Below are 22,766 nucleotides of genomic sequence, written 5' to 3'. Positions count from 1 at the left end.
CTACCCTGGAGGAAAATTCCTTCCCGACCCCAAATATGGCGATCAGCTAAACCCTGAGCGTGTGGGCGAGACTCACCAGCCAGACGGTTCTCTATAGTAACTCCTATCATCCCTCCATTGACCTATTCCCACTGATAATGAATGGTCAATTAGTTACCAAGATCGGTCCCCAGCCTGTAGCAGTACTTGGGATTCTTTCACCCCAAGTGCAGCACTCTGCACTTGTCCTTGCTGAACCTCATCAGTTTTCTTTTGGCCCAAACATCCAATTTGTCCGGGTCACTCTGGATCCTATCCCTACCCTCCAACGTATCTACCTCTCCCCCTAGCTTAGTGTAACCTGTGAACTTGCTGAGGATGTAAACCATCCCCTTATCCAGGTTATTGATAAAGATATTAAATCAAACCGGCTCCAGAATCGGACCTCAGGAAACTCTGCTTGATACCTACTGCCAACCAAAAAATGAGCCATTAATCACTACCCGTTGAGCCCGACAATCTACCCAGCTTTCTATCCACCTTACAGTCCATTAATCCAATCCATACGTCTTTAACTTGCTGGCAAGAGTACTGTGGGAGACTCTATTTAAAGCTTTGTTAAAGTCAAGGTGTATCACATCCTCTACCTTCCCCATATCCACAGAGCCAATTATTTCACCATAGAAAGCAATCATGTTGGTCAGGCAGGACTTGCCCTTGGTGAATCCATGTTGACTGTTCCTATCTCCTTCCTCTCCTCCAAGGTTTTCAAAATGGATTCCTTGAAAACTTGCTTCATGATTTTGTATTACTTTATATCTTGGCCAAATTTGAATGGAACTTCTGTAGCCCAAGGGGCTTCCCCGTGCAACTGTTGGGGGCCTGCTGCAAACACTGGAGGAGTGAGATCGTCTCAAAGAATAGTCTCATACCGCAGACAGTAGGGGCAGCGCACACAGTGGGTTGCTGTTAGTGCCTCTTGTCACAAGGAGTAGGCAGATCTAGAACATGATGGCAGTGGCACCAGGAGGGTCTGTTCTCTGCCCTGGCCTTACGCTTGGCATTAGTCACATCCCCTCCATCCCTTTGTTTAGTTAGATCATCAGCTTTCTGAGGCAGGGCTTGTCTCTGAGGTGTGTTCATAGCATTTCTGGCCACCTGGCACAACAGGGGCTTCTAGGTGTTCCCATAATACAAACCAGAAATGCTATTACCAGGGATACAACACAGCACTTGTTTGGCTAAAACGCAGACCTTAGGGCTTGAGTTTTTCAGACATTTAATGGAACAAAGCTCCCCCCGAAATCCAAGCTGTGAACATGTCACCACGCTGGGAATAATTTGGCCCTTTACGTTTCTTTCTGGCTGCTGGCCAGGCAAAGCCACACGTCAGAATGAAGAGACTGTCTATGGCAGACCCTAGAGCTGCTTTAAAGCCCAAGTTTATCTCGATTGCTCAGAGAAGCCCCCACCCCTAAGAGAAATGGTTCTGAGCTGTTTGCTGCAGAGGTGCCAGGCTGTTCATCATCTTGGCATGGGGACAAATGTCCTAGCTACAGAGGAAGTGTGTGGAGGCTGGGCCCTTCAGAAGGGGGAACAATGGGCTGAGAGTACTAGCTGTCTGGGCGCCAGGGTGGGTCCCCTGGGTAGGGGATGTGGAGGTTTGTCCTTGTTTTGGGGGGTTGTTTTGCCTGAGATCTGAATGTAAAATTGTTGGAGGAGACCAGAGAGAAAATGCGCTGAAGCCTCCTAACGCAGAGGCCAGTCCTCATGAGTAAAGGGCCACATGTCTCCTTTTATCACTGCCCATAATTCCCTCCTTTGGCTCAAAGGCGGCTGTGAAAAGAGCACGACTGGTTCAAACTTCCTTGTGGTCTCCGTGGCAACCATCCCTGCAGGAGCCTTTTCTTCCTTTCCCCCTTTCCTCTTTTGTTGTTGTGTCTTTAAAACTCCTCCCCCCGCCACCCCAGGCCAGGACTGAATCCCTACCCCGCAGCTTCACAGCCACTGCCTCTGCCCTTCCAGCTGCCTCCTGCCCCACTTTTCCTTTCCAGAACACTGCCTGCGCTGAAGTCTCTAACCCCCAAAATAGTGGGGATGGAAGCAAAGACTTAATGGAGGGTTTTCTGGTCGGGGGGGGGGGGGTTCTTATTTCCAGCCCCCATGGGTCTTTTTTCTCAGTTTGCCCATAGACTGGCCTCAGCTTCTCAGATCCCAGGCTGAAGTTGTCTGCACAGATCCTGCCCCCACCCAAAAGCCATTCCGTGCAGCCTGTCACATTTGTAACACAATGGGCCCAATCCAAAATTTGGATGCAAGGTCTTCCCTGGGGGTGAGGGGGAGTCTAGGGTTGCCATTTGGTTTCAACAAAAATACCGGACACACTTGACATTACATCACAATCTACATTACATCTGAATTAGAAAATACCAGACATTTCTATTTTCTCATTTCTATTTTCTCAATTTGTTTCCTGAACAGAAAGCACAAATACTGGGCCATCTGGTTCAAAACCGGACACCTGGCAATCCTAGGGGAGTCTGAGGTAAACCCCTGCCCCACCCCACTCCACTCCACCCCTTCCCCCACTCCCGCCCCGTTCCACTCCCTTGCTTAAAGCCCCCTTCCCGAAGCAATGCGAGCCAGGGGATTACCGGGGGGGCCTGGCACCAGGAGGCAGCAGGGTCACCCCCCAATCAGAGCAGCAGCGGGAGCCAGAGTGTCCCAGCAGCTTGCTCCACTCTGTCTCACCCCGCTGCCCTCTCCCAGCTTGCTGCGCCCCACTTCATGATGGCAGGAACATGCTGTGTCTGCTGCAATGGTGAAGAGGAGTGCAGCAGGCTGGAGGGGGCAGCAGGCAGAGTGGAGCAAGCTGCCAGGCCACTCTGGCTCCTGCTACCACATTGAGTGGGGGGCCGACACCTGCCGCTGTTCTGCGCCAAGCCTCCCCAGCTAATCCCATGGGGTCCCAACATAGGATGGTTGAGATGGCTGCTGTAGAGCCTTCCCAAGCATGTGGCTGTGGCAGCCACCCTGTCATCCTATGGATGGGACAGCTCTGCCTGGATGTGTAGAACCCAAAGCTGTGATTCTGGTCCAGGTCTTACTACAAAAGGCCAAAGCCAGCGGTGAATCTGTTACCCTAATGGGGCCTCCTTCTTCTGGGACCTTCAGGATATAACCCAGCAATTTTGGCTCCCACAGACTCACCTTGGGACTTGGTGCAACAGCTTTAGAGTGGCCCCTCCCAGACACAGTCAGTGCTCAGGACTCCTGAACTGAGATGCAGCGTGTGTTCACAGACGAGACGTCACTAGAAATCACACACATACTTCTGCTGCTGCCCTCACTTGCAGGCCAATAGGGCAACATGCCAAAAGAGCTCATGGCCAGACTTAACAATCCAGCTCTGCCTGTTGAATGCACCTGATTTCTCATTGTCTGGTAGCTTGGATCTTTGCAGCATGTGTGTGAATTGCTATGGATCAGTGCCCAGGTTTGCACCCATTTGCACTCGAGATGGAAGGTGCAAGGAAGCATAGTCTCTGCTCCATTATCATTTGCATGTGGTACAATCACTAGTACAGCAAGTGCCCTTATTGGGAGCCATCTAGCAGGGGAAGTTAGTGTACAGGCTATATGTGCCTTATCCTGAGCAGTGCTGAGCATCCTGATTCCCCAAAACATCATGTCCCAGCATGGTGCCTAAAGCACAGGCCCGTTTCAATTTCATCTTCCTAATGAACCTTCACCATGAAGTTGGGACCCTTTGGGTACGTCTAGACTACAGGCTTTTGTCGACAGAAGCTTTGTCGACAGATACTGTCGACAAAGATTCTGTCGACAAAGAGCGTCTAGACGACATTCAGTTCTGTCAACAAAGCAAGCCGCTTTGTCGAGATGACAGTGTAGACACAAAGGACAGTGTAGATGCAATAACGCCTTCTGGCGACAGAGTTCTGTCGGCAAAAGGCGTTATTCCTCATAGAATGAGGTTTACAGCTGTCAAAAAAACTGCTGAGTTCTGTCGACATTATGTCGACAGAACTCAGCGGCAGTGTAGACGCAGGTATAGTTTTGTTGACAGAAGTCCACTTTTGTCGACAAAATCCTGTAGTCTAGACACACCCTTTGAGAATATCAAGTTTTTCCACTAGAAACAGGTGTCAGTGCCAGCACCCTCAGGAACTCCAATTGTCACAATCTCACTTTCAAACATTGTTTCAGCTGTATGTGGGATTCTCCCCTGCTACATGGCATACAGAGTACAGCAATGCAGTGTTCAATGTGCAGTGTAAACAGCTGCGGTGCTCCACCCCTGCAGTTCAGTGGTGGATGATAGGTATATACTAGCGAGACCAGTCCTTGAACACAAGTAGTAGGAAAAATAACCCCAACTATACGTACAGTCTGATGGGGGCTAATTTGGCTACGACAAATCAGGAAAGGGATCTTGGAGTTATCGTGGACAGTTCTCTGAAAACTTCCACGCAGTGTGCAGTGGTGGTCAAAAAGGCAAATAGTTTGCTAGGAATTATTAGGAAAGCGATAGAAAATAAGACCCAGAATATCTTACTGCCCCTGTATAAAACTATGGTACGCCCACATCTTGAATACTGTGTACAGATGTGGTCTCCTCACCTCAAAAAAGATATTTTGGCCTTGGAAAGGGTTCAGAAAAGGGCAACTAAAATGATTAGGGGTTTGGAATGGGTCCCATATGAGGAGAGGTTAAAGCGACTGGGACTTTTCAGTTTAGAAAAGAGGAGACTGAGGGGGGATATGGTAGAGGTCTATAAAATCATGAGTGGTGTGGAGAGGGCCGATAAAGAAAAGTTATTTATTAGTTCCCTAAATAGAAGAACTAGAGGACACCAAATGAAATTAATGGGTAGCAGGTTTAAAACTACTAAAAGAAAGTTCTTCTTCACACAGCGTGTAGTCAACCTGTGGAACTCCTTGCCAGAGGAGGCTGTGAAGGCTAGGACTGTAATAGAGTTTAAAGAGAAGCTAGATAATTTCATGGAGGTTAGGTCCATAAAAGGCTATTAGCCGGGGGATAGAAATGGTGTCTTTGGCCTCTGTTTTTCAGAGGCTGGAGAGGGATGGCAGGAGACAAATCGTTTGATCATTGTCTTCGGTCCACCCTCTGTGGGGCACCTGGTGCTGGCCACTGTCGGTAGACAGGATACTGGGCTAGAAGGACCTTTGGTCTGACCCAGTACGGCCGTTCTTATGTTCTTATGTTATGTAATCCACCCTTTTCAAGCATCTCGGCCATAATCCTGTTCCCTGGCTCCTAGGGAGCAGCTCTGCCTTGGGAAATTACTCTAGCTAGAGGGATGAACGCAGAGAGCAACTTTCCTTATTGCTCACCTCAGCTGGCCCAAAAAGAAGCATCACAAAGCAAAGGCCATGTCAGCACAAGAAGCTAGGAGTGATTCCCCTGCGCATGCATACATACGCACACCAGCTTTCATCAAGCTCATGGATAGGCACTAACTCCATCCCTAAGCATCCATGAGAAAACATTAGTGCATGCTCAGCAACCACTGGCAACCAGCTCCCCGCCTCACCACCTCCCATCTGTTGCCATGGCTGTTCTGCAGCATGCAGGGGACGAGATGGTGCGGGGAGGACTGGCAAAGGGGGGTGCTTGCAGTGGGGGCAGAAATGGGTGGGAGGAGGATGGGGAAGAAGCAGGGCAGGCCCTGTGTTTGAGGACCTCCAGGGAAAGGAGGAAGCCAGTATCTGTGAGCTAGTGTGCATATGTAGCACTGACAGGCAGAGCCAAACCATGGATCTCTGGAGCTTCGTGCATGAGCCTCTACCAGCTGGCTTTGAGCTGAGGCTGCAGAGCAAACTCATTCACTCTCTCTGTAAGTGGTGCCAGTGCCACTCCATGGGACAGTGAGCCACACCCAAGAGGTGCATGGGTTACACATACACATCGTAGTGTAGGGCTTTGCCAAGTACAAACCCACTGACTTTGAGGCTGAGCTTCTGCTGCCACGGTGTCAATGGCTCTGTACACACATTGCTCTGTACATGCCCAAGCATGAGACGAGCTAGCCTGGTGTGAACACACACCAGGAAAATCACACCCCAGCTCAGACTGTAAGTGTGGCCTAGCAGCACCACACAATACCTCCAAAGACTGAACAGCCTTTCCTACTAGGAAAAAGAACGTTTTTGCCCATGAAAGGTCATGATGCTCACTCTATATATTTGTTAGTCTCTAAGGACATGTCTATACAGCAGGGCTAAAGCCTAAATAAGCTTCGCAACTTGAACTATGTCAATTGCTTAGTTTAAGTTGAAATCGCTTATTTTGGCTTTTGACACTGTCTACATGGCAGGAAGTCCGAGAAAGTTCCGGTCAGCCTCATCCCCAACCCTGGCAGGAACATCTTCCCTTTCCTTTCACAAAGGTTGGGGAGGACACAGCATGCCACCACCACCTGGGGGATGTTCCAGGTGAGAAGACAACAGAACCTCCCCTTGAGATGCTTGAAGGTACCCTCCACAATATGGACCCTGCTGAGCCTGGTGTTAAAATGTCCCTTGGTGGGGTCAAGGTGTCATGAGCCAGAGAAGCAGAAGGTAAGCTGTGTCCCCTATGACACAGATTGGCATATCCACGTCCCTGACCCTGATGGCGTGGTCGGGGGAAGGTGCTGTCATGCAGCTTCTAGAACAGGCTGGAGTTTCGGAAGACACGTGTTGTGCACCTTTCCTGACCACCTGATGTAGATGTCAGTGAACTGGCCGCAGTGGTCGACAAGGGCCTGCAGGACCTTTGAAAAGTACCCCTTCTGGTTGATGTACTCAGATGCCTGGTGGTTGGGAGCCCAGATGGGGATGTGGGTTCTGACAATAGCTCTCCCTCCCCACCCCCCACAGTTGGGGAAGCCCATGGCAGCCAAGACAGCGATAATGGGGTCCACATCGCCTAGGCTGATGACTCTGTGCAGCAGGATAGCATTGATGGCCCTCACCACCTGTAGAAGGAGACAAACAGAGAATCATAGGGCTGCCAGGGCCCACAGGAGGTCCTCAAGTCCTCCCCCCCCCCAATGTCTCATGCACCAGGAGAAACTTTGACTTGCCTCATCCCCTTGCGAAGGCGGGACTGAAAAACCTCCCAGGGGAGGGGGTTTCCACCACCCCCTACCACCACCACCACTAGCATGACCCCTTGCCTAGGGAACCCCACTCTAGAAGTTCAGTTCACCACCCTCCTGGGACAATAGCATGAGAGCACCATACCTGCATGACCATGGCCCTGATGGTTGATCTCCCCATGCTGAACTGGTTTCTGATGGATCAGTAGCTGTCCCTGCGTGGTGAGCTTCCACAGTGCAATGGTGACCCATTTCTGGAGGGTGATGGCAGGTCTCATCTGGGTGTCCCATTGCCTGAGGGCAGGGGTGAGTTACTCACACAGCTCCAAAAAGGTATCCTTCGGCATGCAGAAATTCTGGAGGCACTGCTAGGCATCCCAGAGCTCTAGGACCAGTTGGCAGAAACAGCGGTGCACGAAGTGCAGGGGAGAGTGAGGAGGGTTGAGCTTCATCAGCAACATCCAGCGAGCAGAGAGGAATTACCCCACAATGAGATTGGGGGATCCTGTTCCTGCAGGGCCTGGAAGGCAGCCCACAGAAACTGCAGCAGAAGGTGCACCAAGACATAGAAGAGCCATTGACTGCTGGGAGGCAGGTCTCGCTCCATGTCTAGAGAGCTGAGGTGTTCACAAGGGCAACCACAGCAGGCAGGGAAAAGGCTTTGCTGCCCTCTAGGAGGTAGGCAAAGGAGAGGAACCTGAGATATGGCTGTACAAGGGGGGGTGGGGGTGTCCCTTTAAGCTCAAGCCTTAGATAGCCTCAGGTAGCAGCTCCAGGAAGAGAATGTCGTCCTGATACCCTGCCTGCAGTGCTTCTGGGTGGCTTTAAACATGATTTAACGTCCAATGATTGTGGATGCTCTATTTCAAATTAGCTCAGCGTCATTTCGAGGAGCATTTGCTATGCAGATGCACTATTTCGAAATAAGCTAGTTTGAAATGTACATTTTGAAATAGTTTATTTCAGAATAAGCATGCAGTGTAGGTGTGCCCCAAGTTACTTCGAAATAATGACACTTATTCTGAAATAGCACTGCTATGTAGAGGTACCCTAAGGTGCCACAGGACTCCCCTTTGCTGTAAAACCATGTGAAAGAGCGCCACCCAGTGACTGCTGCTGTAGCAATGAAGTATGCCACATGGCTTTCTTTTATACAGGTCTGACTCCATGGAATTCAGTGGGGTTACACTGGTGTAGCTGAAGGTAGACTTGACCCCATCGCTCTGAAGTGCTTCTGATAAAAGTTGTTATAAAAGTGAAGGAATTATCATTAGCCAATTAGATCTGAAGAGTAGGGAAACTGGGTAAGCTAGGAAGCTTGTCTTTCATCCACAGATGATGGTCCAATAAAAGATATTACATCTCTCACTGTGTATCTGCATTGTACAGTCAGCATCTATTGCAGCATGATGGGGGTCCCTATAATCTGCTAAGAGTACCAGTTTGTTGTTGTTTTGTGATTTTGTATATAAATTAGGAGGGAATTTTCTTAGCAAGTGGATTGGTTTGATCTCTTATGGGCTCTGCAAGACATGTCTCCAGTTCTCTATGACAGACCCTGTTACTGTGTGAGCGGTGCCTGCAAACCAGGCTTCAGACTGCTAGGGGCTTTTCCAAAGAGGGTCCAGTACTTCTGAAACAAGTTAAATAGGCGACAATGTGAAGAAACCAACCAAGCAAGAACCACGGCATCTCTTTTGGCCAGTGTTCTGACAGTCCCAGCCCAGCTAGAAGGCAGGGTTTCTATAGTGCAAGGTGTTTAATGCTCAACTTCAGAAGCCTTCAGTGTATCCTGTTCAGGATTCTTCTCACATGATATGAACAGTGGGGCCCTGGCTACAGACAAATCCGAAATCAGACAGGCAGCAGCCCCAGACCACAGCAGCACCAGTCACTTTCACAGCAGGAGACATGGAAGCCTCTAGGGTAAAGACCTTGAAATGGGGCAGGATGCAAAGCTGGACAGAAGCACCCTGGAATTTCACTGAGATTGGTGAGACGTGAAGGGTAGTTGGCAGGGCTGGTATTAGGGCTGTGAAGTATGAGTAGATCTTGAATATCAGCCGAATGCTCCTTCAGACAGAAACTGCCTTCCCAGTCTGAGCATATGGCCCCCTTACACAACAGCATCTGATCTCTGACTGCGGCCTCTAAGCATTCCCCTCATTTAACCAGTAAATAACAAGGACTGGCGATCCCCATCAAGGATGGGTGTTAGAGTCACTCCAGGAGTGGGTCCCCAGCATGAAATAGTTGGAGAACCCATCACTATTTGGTTATTTCGTCGGCCCTTGAAATCGCTGGGCTGTAATAAGAACATAAGAACGGCCGTACTGGGTCAGACCAAAGGTCCATCTAGCCCCGTAGCCTGGCTGCCGACAGTGGCCAGCACCAGGTGCCCCAGAGAGGGTGGACCGAAGACAATGATCAAACGATTTGTCTCCTGCCATCCCTCTCCAGCCTCTGACAGAGGCCAGGGACACCATTTCTATCCCCCGGCTAATAGCCTTTTATGGACCTAACCTCCATGAAATTATCTAGCTTCTCTTTAAACTCTGTTATAGTCCTAGCCTTCACAGCCTCCTCTGGCAAGGAGTTCCACAGGTTGACTACACGCTGTGTGAAGAACTTTCTTTTATTAGTTTTAAACCTGCTACCCATTAATTTCATTTGCGCTGTGTCTAGACTGGCCAGTTTTTCCGGAAAATCAGCTGCTTTTCCGGAAAAACTTGCCAGCTGTCTACACTGGCCGCTTGAATTTCCGCAAAAGCACTGATGATCTCATGTTAGATTGTCAGTGTTCTTGCGGAAAAACTATGCTGCTCCCATTCAGGCAAAAGTCGTTTTGCGCAAAACTTTTGCGCAAAAGGGTAAGTGTAGACAGCTCAGATTTGTTTTCCACAAAAAAGCCCCGATCGCGAAAATGGTGATTGGGGCTTTTTTGCGGAAAAGCACTTCTAGATTGGCATGGATGCTTTTCCGCAAAAGCGCATTGTTATAACGCAAATTCCGCGCCAATCTAGACGCTCTTTTCCGAAAATGCTTTTAACGGAAAACTTTTCCATTAAAAGCATTTCCGGAAAATAATTCCAATCTAGACATAGCCTTGGTGTCCTCTAGTTCTTCTATTATGGGAACTAATAAATAACTTTTCTTTATCGGCCCTCTCCACACCACTCATGATTTTATAGACCTCTATCATATCCCCTCAGTCTCCTCTTTTCTAAACTGAAAAGTTCCAGTCGCTTTAACCTCTCTTCATATGGGACCCGTTCCAAACCCCTAATCATTTTAGTTGCCCTTTTCTGAACCCTTTCCAAGGCCAAAACATCTCTTTTGAGGTGAGGAGACCACATCTGTACACAATATTCAAGATGTGGGTGTACCATAGTTTTATACAGGGGCAGTAAGATATTCTGGGTCTTATTTTCTATCCCTTTCTTAATAATTCCTAGCATCCTATTTGCCTTTTTGACCGCCGCTGCACACCGTGTGGAAGTTTTCAGAGAACTGTCCACGATAACTCCAAGATCTCTTTCCTGTTTGGTGGTAGCCAAATTAGGCCCCATCATACTGTACGTCTAGTTGGGGTTATTTTTCCAGATGTGCATTACTTTACACTTATCCATATTACATTTCATTTGCCATTTTGTTGCCCAATCACTCAGTTTGGTGAGATCTTCTTGGAGTCCCTCACAGTCTGCTTCTGTCTTGACTTTCCTAAACAGTTTGGTATCATCCGCAAATAGTGGGGGGTTCCACTGGGAACGTCAATAAGAGGAACTGATATTAGTATGTGCACCCAGAAGCTCCATCGGAGATCAGGGCCCCTTGTGTTAGGCACTGCACAATTCCACAATCGGACACTCTCGGGGGGAGTGTTTTTGGTTGGCCTAGAGGGCAGTGGGAAGTCCCATCACTGACTGAGCGTTCCTATTGTCTCAGGCAGAAGGGTGGCTAAGACAAAGGTGAGGGAGTGGCATGGTGACCCACTCAGAGGAAGGTATATTTTCAACCCGCTCCACAGCACCCCCGGTGGGAGCTCAGTGGCAACGTGGCAGGGCTCTAAGCCTCACTCATTTCTTCTTTTTTGAGTCCCCCTCACCTCACGTGATAATACCCTGCCTTAAAATCCTACTCATTGCTGCTGGCTGGTGGGTCCTGCTCCCTCCACCCAGCATGTAAACTGGAAGGGAAGGGAGTACGAGGTGTTTCTCTTGAAGACAGAGGGGACTAGGACTCTAGGTCTGAGGCAGTGCAGCAGGGAAATCCTAGGGTAGCTAAGCCCTGGGTAGATGTTCAGGCAGAGGTTTATGCTGCTGCTGTTTATGAGACAGCAGCAAAGCCGAACCCCAGGAAGTGTTCATTGCTCTGCTGAGGACAGAACTCTGTCTGCTCACGCTCAGTCTGGAAGAGGATTTTCAGGGCTGATTAGAAATTCCTGGTGAACGTTGCTTACGGAATAAGGGCCAAGCAGTAAATTGTTCTGTCTTCTGGCAGTGTCTAATACAGTCCTTTCACACTCTTTGGCCTTCCCAGTGCAGCAGCCTGAGCCCCCACACCAGGACCACCCTCATCAATGGTTGGATTCAGGTAATGCCGCACTTCACAGGGCCACTCACTTGCTGCAGGGATCAGTTTATAGCTGAACCCAGGTCTCCTCAGACACCTTCCTCCCCTTAGCCCCAGGCCCTTTCTCCTCACCACTGAACTCACTTCTCTTCAGTAGAAAGGACACGCCTTGGGGTGTGTCTAAACTACATGGCTCCATCGATGGAGCCATGTAGATTAGGCTGGTCGGCAAAGGGAAATGAAGCCGCGATTTAAATAATCGCGGTTTCATTTAAATTTCCATGGCTGCCGCGCTGAGCCGACAAACAGCTGATCAGCTGTTTGTTGGCTCAGCACGCTAGTCTGGACGCTTCCGTGCCGACCTGAAAGCCCTTTATCGACCTCCCCATTATGCCTCGTGGGATGAGGTTTACCGGGGAGATCAATAAAGGGCTTTCATGTTGGCAGGGGAGCGTCCAGACTAGCGCGCTGAGCCGACAAACAGCTGATCAGCTGTTTGTCGGCTCAGCGTGGCAGCCATGTAAATGTAACTGAAGCGGCGATTATTTAAATCGCGGCTTCATTTCCCTCTGCCGAACAAACAAATCTACATGTCTCCGTCGACGGAGCCATGTAGTGGAGACGTACCCTTGGACTCGGCATTCCCAGATCTCCTTGCACCATACCTTGCAGCACTGCATTGCTGCATGAGGCACCTAAGGCACAGACCCCTCTCCGCTCCCATCTGGCGATGGTGAGGGACAGGGTGCTGCCTGGCTATTTCCCTGCTGGTTTCACCTTCCTCATGCTCTGATCCGACTGGCATGAGTCATTTGCACCAGCATTCAGTCAACCTGCTCATGATGGCAATGAAATGGCACTTGGGTTGGCTCTAGCCCCAGTGTCTAATGTTCCACTGATTGACTGAGAATACTTCAAAATGGGAACAAGACCAGGCAGACTCCACAACCTCATCACCTTACTGAGGCAAAGTTGGTGGCTGTTTCCCCTTTGTCCCAGAAGATCTCTATAGTATAAAGGAAGAAGAGAAGTAAAAGGACAAGGACAGAAGGTTTCCAGGGCTGCCAAACCTCTCCAGGTGAGTGCAAACTTGTTCTATAATCCGTTGTTGGGCAGACCTTGGTATCAGTTAGAGAGAAGGCCCCAGGGAATGCCAGGAAGCACAAAGCCCTGCTTTAAGGGCATTTGGAGCTGGATTCTCATTCAAAATTTGCAGTTGTCGGTCAAATCTGGAGATACAAATGTATACAGCACGAAGGAGCCAGCTTCTGATAGCTGGATGTCAGCTCCCAACGCAACTAGATATTCAGCCACTCAAGCACTTTCCTTCACATTACATCAGCCCTGTCTTTTCCAGCCTCTCCCACTACCCATTCACGGAAATCCCAGGTGGTCTGCCCCCAAAGAACAGAATACTCCAGTTTGCTAGTTTTACCTTCAATCACTACTCCTGTAAACTGCACAACACTTGTATAAGTGTAACCCACACACCTGCTAGGTGTGGTTCACTGTCCCATCTTGTGGCACTTAGATCACTTACAGAGAGAGAGAGAATGAGGGTGTCTACACTACAGAGTTTTGTCAGAAAAATGGCCTTTTTCCGACAAAACCTGCAATCAGTTCTTCCGAAAGTAAATCGAAAGAACAGAGGCGGTTTTCCGGCATTGGTAATCTTTCAATGAGGAAGAAGCCTTTTTCCGAAAGAGCTCTTTTGGAAAAAGGCACGTGTGGACGGGGAAGAAGGAGTTCTTTCAAAAGAAGAGGGAAGAGGAAAAAGCACAAGTGGCCCTGATGGCCACTCAGCTTAAATGTGAGCTAGTGTCCATTCAGTGTAGATGCTGTCTTTCAAAAAAGCAGATCGCTTTTTCGATGCGCTTTTGTGTGTGGACGCTCTCTCTCTCAGAAGAAATATTTTCAGAAGATCTTGTCCAAAAAAAGGTTCTTCACAAAATTTTTTAGAAGAGCAGTCGTGCTTTTTCGGCATCCCTGTAAATCTCATTTTATGAGGAAGAAGGGATGTTCTGAAAAAGGTGGGTTTTCTGACATTTGGCCAGTGTAGATGGGCCAAATGTCGGAAAAGCCTCTTCTGAAAAAAGAAGCGGAAAAAGCTATGCAAATTGTGGTTCTCAATTTGCGTAGCTTTTTCTGGAAGAACAGTGTAGTGTAAACATAGCCGGAGTAAGGTCTTCAGGATTTGGCTCTACAGGTGTGGCTAAACTTAGTATACTCATCACCACAGTATGCATAGTTTGGAATAGCATCAAGTCTCCCTAACTCCATTGTTTATATCCTTAGCGAAGCAAGTAGTTTTGCCCTCTGAGGATGGCAGAACATCAGCACCACAGACTTTGCAGCAGATGCAGAAATGGGTGAAAGGCCAGTGCGCAGTGCATAGCTGGGGGGAGAAGGCAATGTCTTCTCGCGGGTGCATAATGCCTGGTAAATTGGCCAGAGAGCGAGGGTGAGTTTGGTATCAAGATCAAGTAAGTTGGCCATGGAGATCTGAGACCAAAGGAAACTCCCAGGTGGCACTACTCTCTCTGGGACAAAGTCTGCATTCTTTACTCACTTAATCTACTGACACACAGGTCACTATAAATACATCATCTCCAGGTCACTAACAAGGTGTCTTTGGTGGCCTTTCACTATGCCTAACCAGAACACAGCACCTATACATTGGAACAGAGCTAGCTGGCAAGGAGATGTCACTGTAACGGTTCTTTACTACACAGCACTTTCCATCTAAGGCTCTCAAAGCACTTCACAAAGCATTTAATGACATTCTCATGTGATAGGTGTTGTTATACCCACATTACAGGCAGGTAAACAGAGACACAGGGAGAAGAAGTGACTTTCCCTAAGCACACACAGTGGGTCTGAGGCAGAGTCAGGAAAAGAACCCAAAAGTCCCAAGTTCCAGTTGCCCGGCTCTAACCATTGCACCCTATGCACTTCCACTTATGAGCCCCAGTTCCCAGTCTCCCCCCACCACCGTCCCTGCTTTGACCACTAGTCACTGAGTCCTTGATTTAAAGTTCGACTAGTTTGAGCCATGCAGTTATTTAACTTTTAAAAACCAGACAGATTGCAAAGCAGCAAAATGAATACCTGTGACCTTTCCTTCTTGCAATTCTGCACCACGCCCCCCAGGAGAGCTTTGTTTTTACCTCCATTAGTAACTAAAGAATGGGCCATTTTTTCCTTCCCCACCCTGATATGGAGAGAAATCAGAAATATCCTTCTTCCTTACCTTGCAGAGTCTTATCCTGGCAGGCCAGATGCAGGAGCAGTGCACCCGGTTTCCTAAGTGAACTTTAAAAAAAAAAGGAAGAAAGAAAGAAAAGAAATCTCGTTATCCCAGCAATGTCTCTTGCAAAAGGGCTTCTCTGTGCCCTTCCCCAGTGAGGGCTAGGAACAAAGTTGTGAAGCTGGTGGGGGTGGGGAGATGACTGACAGCCCTGAACTATAGAATCATCCCTTACCTTAGGCCATGCAGTCTGATTGGCTGCCTGCTGACATCCCCAAGCCCTGCACTTTTTAATAGACGCTTTTGGATGATCTACAGGGGGAAAGGCTTGGAGAGGTGCGTTTCTGACAAGAGAGAAAGTCATTCTGCACTTCAAGGGACTTTGTTGGACTGTTTAGGGTGAGGGGGGATACTTCATTTTCACCCTTCATGGTTTTCTGAAAACTTCACTGAGGTTTTCCCTTGCACCAGTCTGGACTAATGGATTACCATCTGCTTGGATTAATTTTATTTTTTCTCTTCAGTGGCACAAAGGTCTTAGCCGGGTACCCAATTTGGTGGTAAGATTCACCCTCCCCTCCCCCACAGTTTTTATGATTAATGGATTCATTAATTATTAGAGATGGGGTTTGTTTGTGTGCATGTACCTTCCTTCCCACCCTCAGTTCTTCTGAGCCAGCCACAATTGCGTGTTTGGTTCCAAAAACAATTTCTGCCGTGTCGCCTGGTAATTCATTAAACATTTGGGGGCTATTTTTAAAGGACAATCTATAGGTTTATCCTTGCATTAATGGAGATTTCTCCAACCCACTTAATTCTCCAATTTCAGCCATTGTAGTTGAATTTAAAATAAATATACAAGAATGTATTTGTATTCACTGTGCAATATAATTTTCATCTGTCACAGGACACTGGCTTTTGTTCATAGGTAGATTTCTCCTTCCCTTCTTATTAAACACTGTTCAATCCATTAATATTTTTTAAATTCTATTTTCTTTTGGGCTGCTGCAGTTTTGGGTCTTCTTTCTGTCCTTTTGTTTTATTCAGTCATTCATGTGAATTTAGTCCGGGAAATATGCAGAGGACATAAATGGCACCCGAGAGAATTTTTATATTGCAGCTATGACTCTTATTTTCTCTTACCAAAAATGAAAGAAATCAGTTTTGATCTTAGAATGTGGCTGATAATTGACCTATATTTTTCTGTCTTTTAAAAAGAAACACATTAACAAAATTTGATTAAAGGTTAGGTGCCTCCTCAAAGAAAAGAAATGTAAAACCATACAATCATGAGTCACTTGAAGACAGCAGATATTTAGTAGCATACTACTGTATTTCAGTCAATTTCTCAGTTTATCACATAGAATTTCTCATTGGAATGAGTCTCCGAAGTCTCTGTACAATGTAGATAAGGGACTAGGTACATACGGATCCATGAGGCAGAAAGTAGTTATGACAAAATCCTTGAATTATTTTCTCCCTTCCAGAAAAGGTATTTTTATTAATTAATTACATTTCTCCTGTGCAGACTTGGAGATGCAAAGAAGTAGGCTGTACTAAACTTGGAAATGGACTGCCATGTCTGGGGGAAAGGGAAGGATAATTAAAAAAATCTGTTAATTATCATGGGGTTTAAGAATGAAAATTTCAATTATTGCACTCCAAGCATGTCTAATAATATGAGTATATGATGTTTAAGGCTTTAAAAGATATTCAGACTCACCAAATGGCTAACTATCAACCTTTGAATTTTTTTCCTGCAAAAAAAGAATTCTGCACCTTAATTACGAATGCTGAACTTGAGGGCCAAAGCCAGGCATTAGCGGTCCACCAAAATGAAGACCCTCTCAGACTCTTCTCCTCTTCATTCAGTACTGTGTGTCTGGAGAGGGGATGCCAGTGGGGAGCATTGATCAAAGTGGCTGTATCTAACGAGGAAAAATGGCTTTGGAGCTGCACAGGATGACTGGACTTTGTTGTACAACCAGCTGTTCTAGAATCCATCTGGGGTCTCCCTGAATGAGATTCTGACATAATTTACATTGGGTTAAATAACTGAGTCGGGCGGTATCTGCTAAGACTTTCGAACTGAGGAATGAAAATCCCCTGGAAGAGGTAGTCTGTTTTCCTTCTCAAGGAGAGGTGTCTCCCTTAGAATGAATCTTCTCCCTGTTGGCAGAGAAACACACCACAGGGAGTGCCTTCCCCAGGCCCTTGGCTTCCCTGGCACAAACAATACAAACAACCGGCATGTTTTCTCATCACTTACACAAATAGGTTGGGCTCGGCAGGCAGTGAAATGGGAGAGAAGAGGTAAAACAATCCATATAGAACTTTCCTACAGTTCAAGAAATCTGTCCATTGCCTTGTTTAGAATAGCCCGATACCCTAGCAGTGCTCAGAATGCTAACAGAGTCTCTGCCACATTGATATGATGGGGTGACGGAGTCTGAAAACTGAGAGGAGGGAGACAGAGAAAGTGGCTAATGCTTTTGAGAGACTTTTCTGGGCTCTGGAGCAAGGACTCCCAGGCAGTTTGAGAATCCTCACCGCTAAGGCCATCCATTCTAAAGCAGGGGAATAAACAAGAGTTCCAGACCTAAGGCAAAACACTTAGCACACCCTTAATTTTAAGCAGGTCCTTAAGCTCCACTGAAGTCACCTGCTTAAATGTTTTGCTCAGCTGTGTATACTGAGCAATAGCCTATACTGAGAAGCACCTTGAAAAGGCAGCAGCCTTATTTTAAGCACACCCTCTAAAATACTCTTATGACGTACACAATGTCCTTTAACCAAAGATGAGCTGAATGACAATTGTTAGACCTTCAGGTAGGTGCTAGATGTGGATTCCACAGGACCCCAAGGCTGTAGGGGTATGTCTAGACTGCGAGGATCTATTGGAAAAAGATATGGAAAATACTTTTGTTGGAAGAAGCTTTTCCGAAATTTGGCCCATCTAGACTGGGCCAAATTTTGGGGAAAAACCCTCTTTCGAAAGCCCCCTTCTTCCTTGTGGAACAAGGAATACCGGGGCTTCTGAAAGGATGTGTTTGCTCTTCTGCAAAAAAAAGCAGAAGAGCAAATGTGTTCCCTGGACACGGCAGAGGTATCCCAAAAAACCCTGCAGTCTATCCGTAGCCCTAGGAATACGATGCCCTGCCCTTCTAGTGCAACTCCATTGGGCATTTTCTCAGCTCGGGTTGTAATCTTTGGTTCTAACATTACATTCCACTTCCATTTGAAGTGGGCCATCCCTGCTGCAGTCAATGGACGTGAGCCAATAAAAATGGGGGCCAAACTGGATACTGTTGTGTATGCAGGGAGTGTTAATGTATGCTAAGAAATACAATAAAAACATGCAATAAGAAACAGCCAATGTGAATAGCAGACTGAATCCAAGGTCTCTAGAATAATTCTGATTCTTCTGTAATTCAGCTAAAGGATTCAGTTCAGTGTGGAAATTAATCAATATAATGTCTTCCAAATCAAATAAGAATAAAATAATATAAAATCCTCTGAGGAACTCACATGTCTCAACATTTTGTAGCACATAAGCCTGATGACAGTAGCTGGAGACACATGATAGACAGGGTCTGTCCAAATTTTCTCATGATTGTCTCTTCTTTTAATGTATCTGTTCTGGGAAAATCTGCAAGAGTGTTCAATGCACACTGCCAGCTGTTTGGTTTTGTGGATCATTCTGGATGCCTTGTTTTTTTAATATCTTGGAGGAGGCAACTCTACATGTAGAAGATACTTCCCAATATCTGGAGCTGTTACAATCTATAAGATCCACAAAGAGCTGGTCAGCAGAGTTGAATGATGGAATATTCCCAAGACCAGCCTATGGGAATATAAGGCACCTACTAAAATTGAGTCCAATATCCATATGATGAATGACCCTTCAAAGGCTCAATCCTATACTACAGCAAACCTCCCCCTGCAGTTGATGGTCACTCTCTTGCACTAAGGGCTTTGGGACTGGGCTGTTGGCCTCTCTTCTAGAAATTAATACCAGAGATAGGGCAGGTAATTTGGGATGATTTTTCAGTCTGCAAAGTCAAACCCAGACCAGATGTTGATTGGGATCCAGGTTCCATTTATATGAGATTCTGTAGTTCTCTGGGATTGAGATACATAGTTCCAACCCATATGCGTATAACATTCATTTTATATTGAACCCTTTCTGAGGGAGGTTCTGGTTCAACAAGGTTTTTAAGCATGCATGAAACATTAGAGTGAAGGGGAAGTAAATGGGTCTACATGCGAATTAAAATAGCTTGGTTGGTCTCCTTCCCATTTACCCAGCCACCACAACCATTTAATAAAAAGAGATAGCCCTACCCAACAAAAGTTGACATGCTAATAAGAAGAAACAAATAAATTGGCTGAAACAATAATTAGAAACAGAATAACAAAACACCTGAATCATGAGATGATAGGAGCTGTAAAGGAAAATTATGTCCCACTAATCACTTATAATTATTTGAACATGTCATAAAATAGTGGAAAAGGGAAAATCCATTGGCATTTACTAGTTGAATTTATTTAGACTGACAAAAGACCTTTAGCCAGGTACCACACAAAAGGCTACTAAAGAAGCTAAGTAGTTACAGCATGAGCAGCTAAGTATGATCATGGATCAAAAATGGCTAGAAGCAGAAAGCAAAGGGTAGGATGAAATAGTTAATTTTCACATGGCAGAAGTTAACAGTGGGAACCTCAAAGTTCCATACTAGCTCCTCTGCTGTTTGATACCTTTATTAATAGTCTAGAAAGAGAATTGACCTGGAAGAAGGCATAATTTGCAGATAATTCAAAATTGTTTAGGTTAGTCACCAACAGAGAGGAGTGTGAAGAACTTGACCATACTTGGTGAATGGGCAACATGTTGGCAAATATCAGAGGGGTAGCCGTGTTAGTCTGAATCTGCAAAAGCGGCGAGGAGTCCTGTGGCACCTTATAGACTAACTGAAGTGTTGGAGCATAAGCTTTCGTGGGCAAAGACTCACTTTGTCAGATGCATGTAGTGGAAATTTCCAGAGGCAGGTATAAATATGCAGGCCAGGATCAGGCTGGAGATGACAAGGTGGATCCAATCAGGGAGGATGAGGCCCACTTCTAGTAGCTGATCTGGAGGGGTGAATTCCATTCCTAATATCTGATTTGTGTCCATTGATTCTTTTACATAGGGACTGTCCAGTTTGGCTGATGTATACAGCAGTGGGGCATTGTTGGCACATGATGGCATATATTATGTTAGTAGATGTGCAGGAGAATGTACCAGTGACAGTATGGCTGATCTGGTTAGGTCCTGTGATGGTGTTGCTGGTGTATATATGTGGGCAGAGTTGGCACCAAGGTTTGTTGCATGGATTGGCTCCTGAGTTCGAGTTATTATGGTGCGGTGTAGTTGCTGGTGAGAATATGCTTCAGGTTGGCGGGTTGTCTGTGGATTGGCCTCATCCCACGAGGAATAACGGGGCTGTGAACAAAGGGCTTTGATGTCGGCAGGGGAGCGTCCAGACTAGCGCGCTGAGCGGACAAACAGCTGATCAGCTGTTTGTCGGCTCAGCGCGGCAGCCATGTAAATGTAAATGAAGCCGTGATCATTTAAATCGCGGCTTCATTTGCCTTTGCCAAAACAACAAATCTACATGGCTCCGTCAACGGAGCTATGTAGTTTAGACGTACCCTTAGTGTGTCCATGCTAAACAAGGCTAATAGAATGGGCAATGCCCCTCTGCTATTCATACTGGCCAAACCGGACAGCCTCTGTGACAAAGGATTAATGGACACAAATCAGATACTCAAAATGGTAACACACAGAAACCTGCTGGGGAACATTTTAACTTGCTCAGGAGCCCATTAATAGAGCTAAAGGTGATGATACTATTACAAAGCAATTTAAAAACTAGCTGGAGAGAGAAGCTGAGGAACTTGCCTTCATTTACAAATTTGATACCTTTTATCAAGGTTTGAACAAAGACCTGAATTGGATAGGCCACTATATTCAACATCCTAATGACATTAAAAGCTAAGTACTGGGTACTTACAGCCTGGCATGTCTGCACTACAGCATTTAGCTTGAGTTACTCCCATAGGGTATGTCTACACTACAGCGCTAATTCGAACTAACTTAGTTCGAATTAGTTAATTCAAACTAAGCTAATTCGAATTAGCGCATCCAGACTTAAAAACTAGTTCGAATTAGTGTTTTGCTAATTCGAACTAGCATGTCCAGACTGAGTGGACCCTGAACCGAGGTTAAGGATGGCCGGAAGCAGTGCCGGCAGGGCATCAGAGGAGGACTTAGAGCGTGGAGATGCTGTCTCAGGCTAGCCGAGGGCTGTGCTTAAAGGGACCCGACTCCCACCCCGGACAGACAGTTCTCAGGGTTCCCCGCTTGCAAAGCAGTCCTGGCTTGGAGTGCCCTGAGTGCCCACACTGGGCACATCACAGCACTCGGCCATCAGCCCGGCTGCACTTGACGCAGGCTGCCATCCGGGGAGGAGGGTCAATTGGGAGGCTGCAAGAGAGGTTCCACCCAGAGTAGCCCGCAGAGCCACTCCAGTCCTCCCCATCGGGGGCTCGTACCCCATTCCTCCCTCACCCCCTTCCACTTACCCCTCCCTAGCCCCCCTTCCTGATATACAAAATAAAGGACATGTGTGTTCAAAAATAGAAACTCTCTTTACTTAACAAAACTCGGGGAGACTGGGAAAAGGAGGTGGGAGAGGGGAAGAGTGAAGGTGGGAGGGCAACTAAAATGATGAGGGGTTGGGAACAGGTCCCATATGAAGAGAGGCTAAAGAGACTGGGACTTTTCAGCTTAGAAAAGAGGAGACTGAGGGGGGATATGATAGAGGTCTAATAAAGCATGAGAGGGGTGGAGATGGTGCATAAAGAAAAGTTCTTCATTAGTTCCCATAATAGAAGGACTAGAGGACACCAAATGAAATGAATGAGTAGCAGGCTTCAAACTAATAACAGAAAGTTCTTCTTCACAAAGCAAATAGTCAACCTGTGGAACTCCTTGCTGCAGGAGGCTGTGAAGGCTAGAACTAGAACAGAGTTTAAAGAGAAGTGAGATAAAGTGATGGAGGTTGGGTCCATGGAGTGCTATTAGCCAGAGGGTAGGAGTAGTGTCCCTGCCCAAGGTTTGTGGAAGTCTGGAGAGGGATGGCACGAGACAAATGGCTTGGTCATTGTTTCGGTCCATCCCCTCCAGGGTCCCTAGTGTTGGCCACTGTCGGCAGACAGGCTATTGGGCTAGATGGACCTTTGGTCTGACCCAGTACGGACATTCTAAGCTCAGGGCTCAGGGTCGGGGGTCTCAGTGGACCATCCTGATTTTCATGCACACCTGCTCCTGGGTGGCCAGGCTGGCAGCTCTCCTGCCCTAGACGGCCACTTTCCTGTGCCTAGTGCGGAGGTCGTGGATGAGGTCCACGATGTCCGCACTAGACCAGGGGAGTGCCTGCCTCTTGTGGACCTGGGCAGGCTCCCGGGAGCCGCCAGCCTGGTCCCGGGAAGAGGCGGAGGGCTGGGTGGCATCGGGTAGCTGGCTCGAGCCGTGCCAGGTGCAGGGTCTGCTGGCTGGGTGCTGGCAGGCTTGCACCTGGCACGGGCACCGTAGCCATCTTGTGCCCCTTTAAGGGGTCCGGGGCCAGGAGGGGGGCAGAAGAGTTTCCCTGGTGGTGCCCAGAGTGGCCACCAGGAAAAGCTGGGGTGGGCTAGCCTCCCACTAGTTCGAATTAAGGGGTTACACAGCCCTTAATTCGAACTAGTTAATTCGAACTAGGCGTTAGTCCTCATGGAATGAGGTTTACCTAGTTCGAATT

General features: G+C 47.3%; 2 protein-coding genes across 3 annotated transcripts in view; one reads left to right on the top strand and one right to left on the bottom strand.

Annotated features, from left to right (window-relative positions):
• Window positions 1–15,121, bottom strand: part of WNT9B (Wnt family member 9B) — an 81,995-nt gene extending 66,874 nt beyond the window's left edge. Inside the window, exon 1 of the mRNA XM_089773987.1 lies at window positions 14,926–15,121. The gene's annotated coding sequence lies outside the window, so the exon portion shown is untranslated. The remainder of the gene's footprint in view (window positions 1–14,925) is intronic.
• Window positions 15,122–15,239: 118 nt separating this feature from the next.
• Window positions 15,240–22,766, top strand: part of WNT3 (Wnt family member 3) — a 78,181-nt gene continuing 70,654 nt past the window's right edge. The window contains exon 1 of one of the 2 annotated variants that reach the window (XM_014570272.4): window positions 15,240–15,321. Coding sequence is in view for 1 of the 2 variants with exons in the window: in XM_006116664.5 (XP_006116726.1) it covers window positions 15,403–15,482 (80 nt within the window). In the remaining variant the exon portion in view is untranslated. Of the gene's footprint in view, window positions 15,483–22,766 lie in introns of both variants that reach the window. The other variant, XM_006116664.5, reaches the window with a different exon arrangement.

The sequence above is a fragment of the Pelodiscus sinensis genome, chromosome 29 (assembly GCF_052426305.1).
Source record: "Pelodiscus sinensis isolate ZL-2025 chromosome 29, ASM5242630v1, whole genome shotgun sequence".
In the NCBI taxonomy this organism is placed as follows: Eukaryota; Metazoa; Chordata; order Testudines; family Trionychidae; genus Pelodiscus; species Pelodiscus sinensis.
This window is presented reverse-complemented; position numbering and strand designations above follow the sequence as displayed.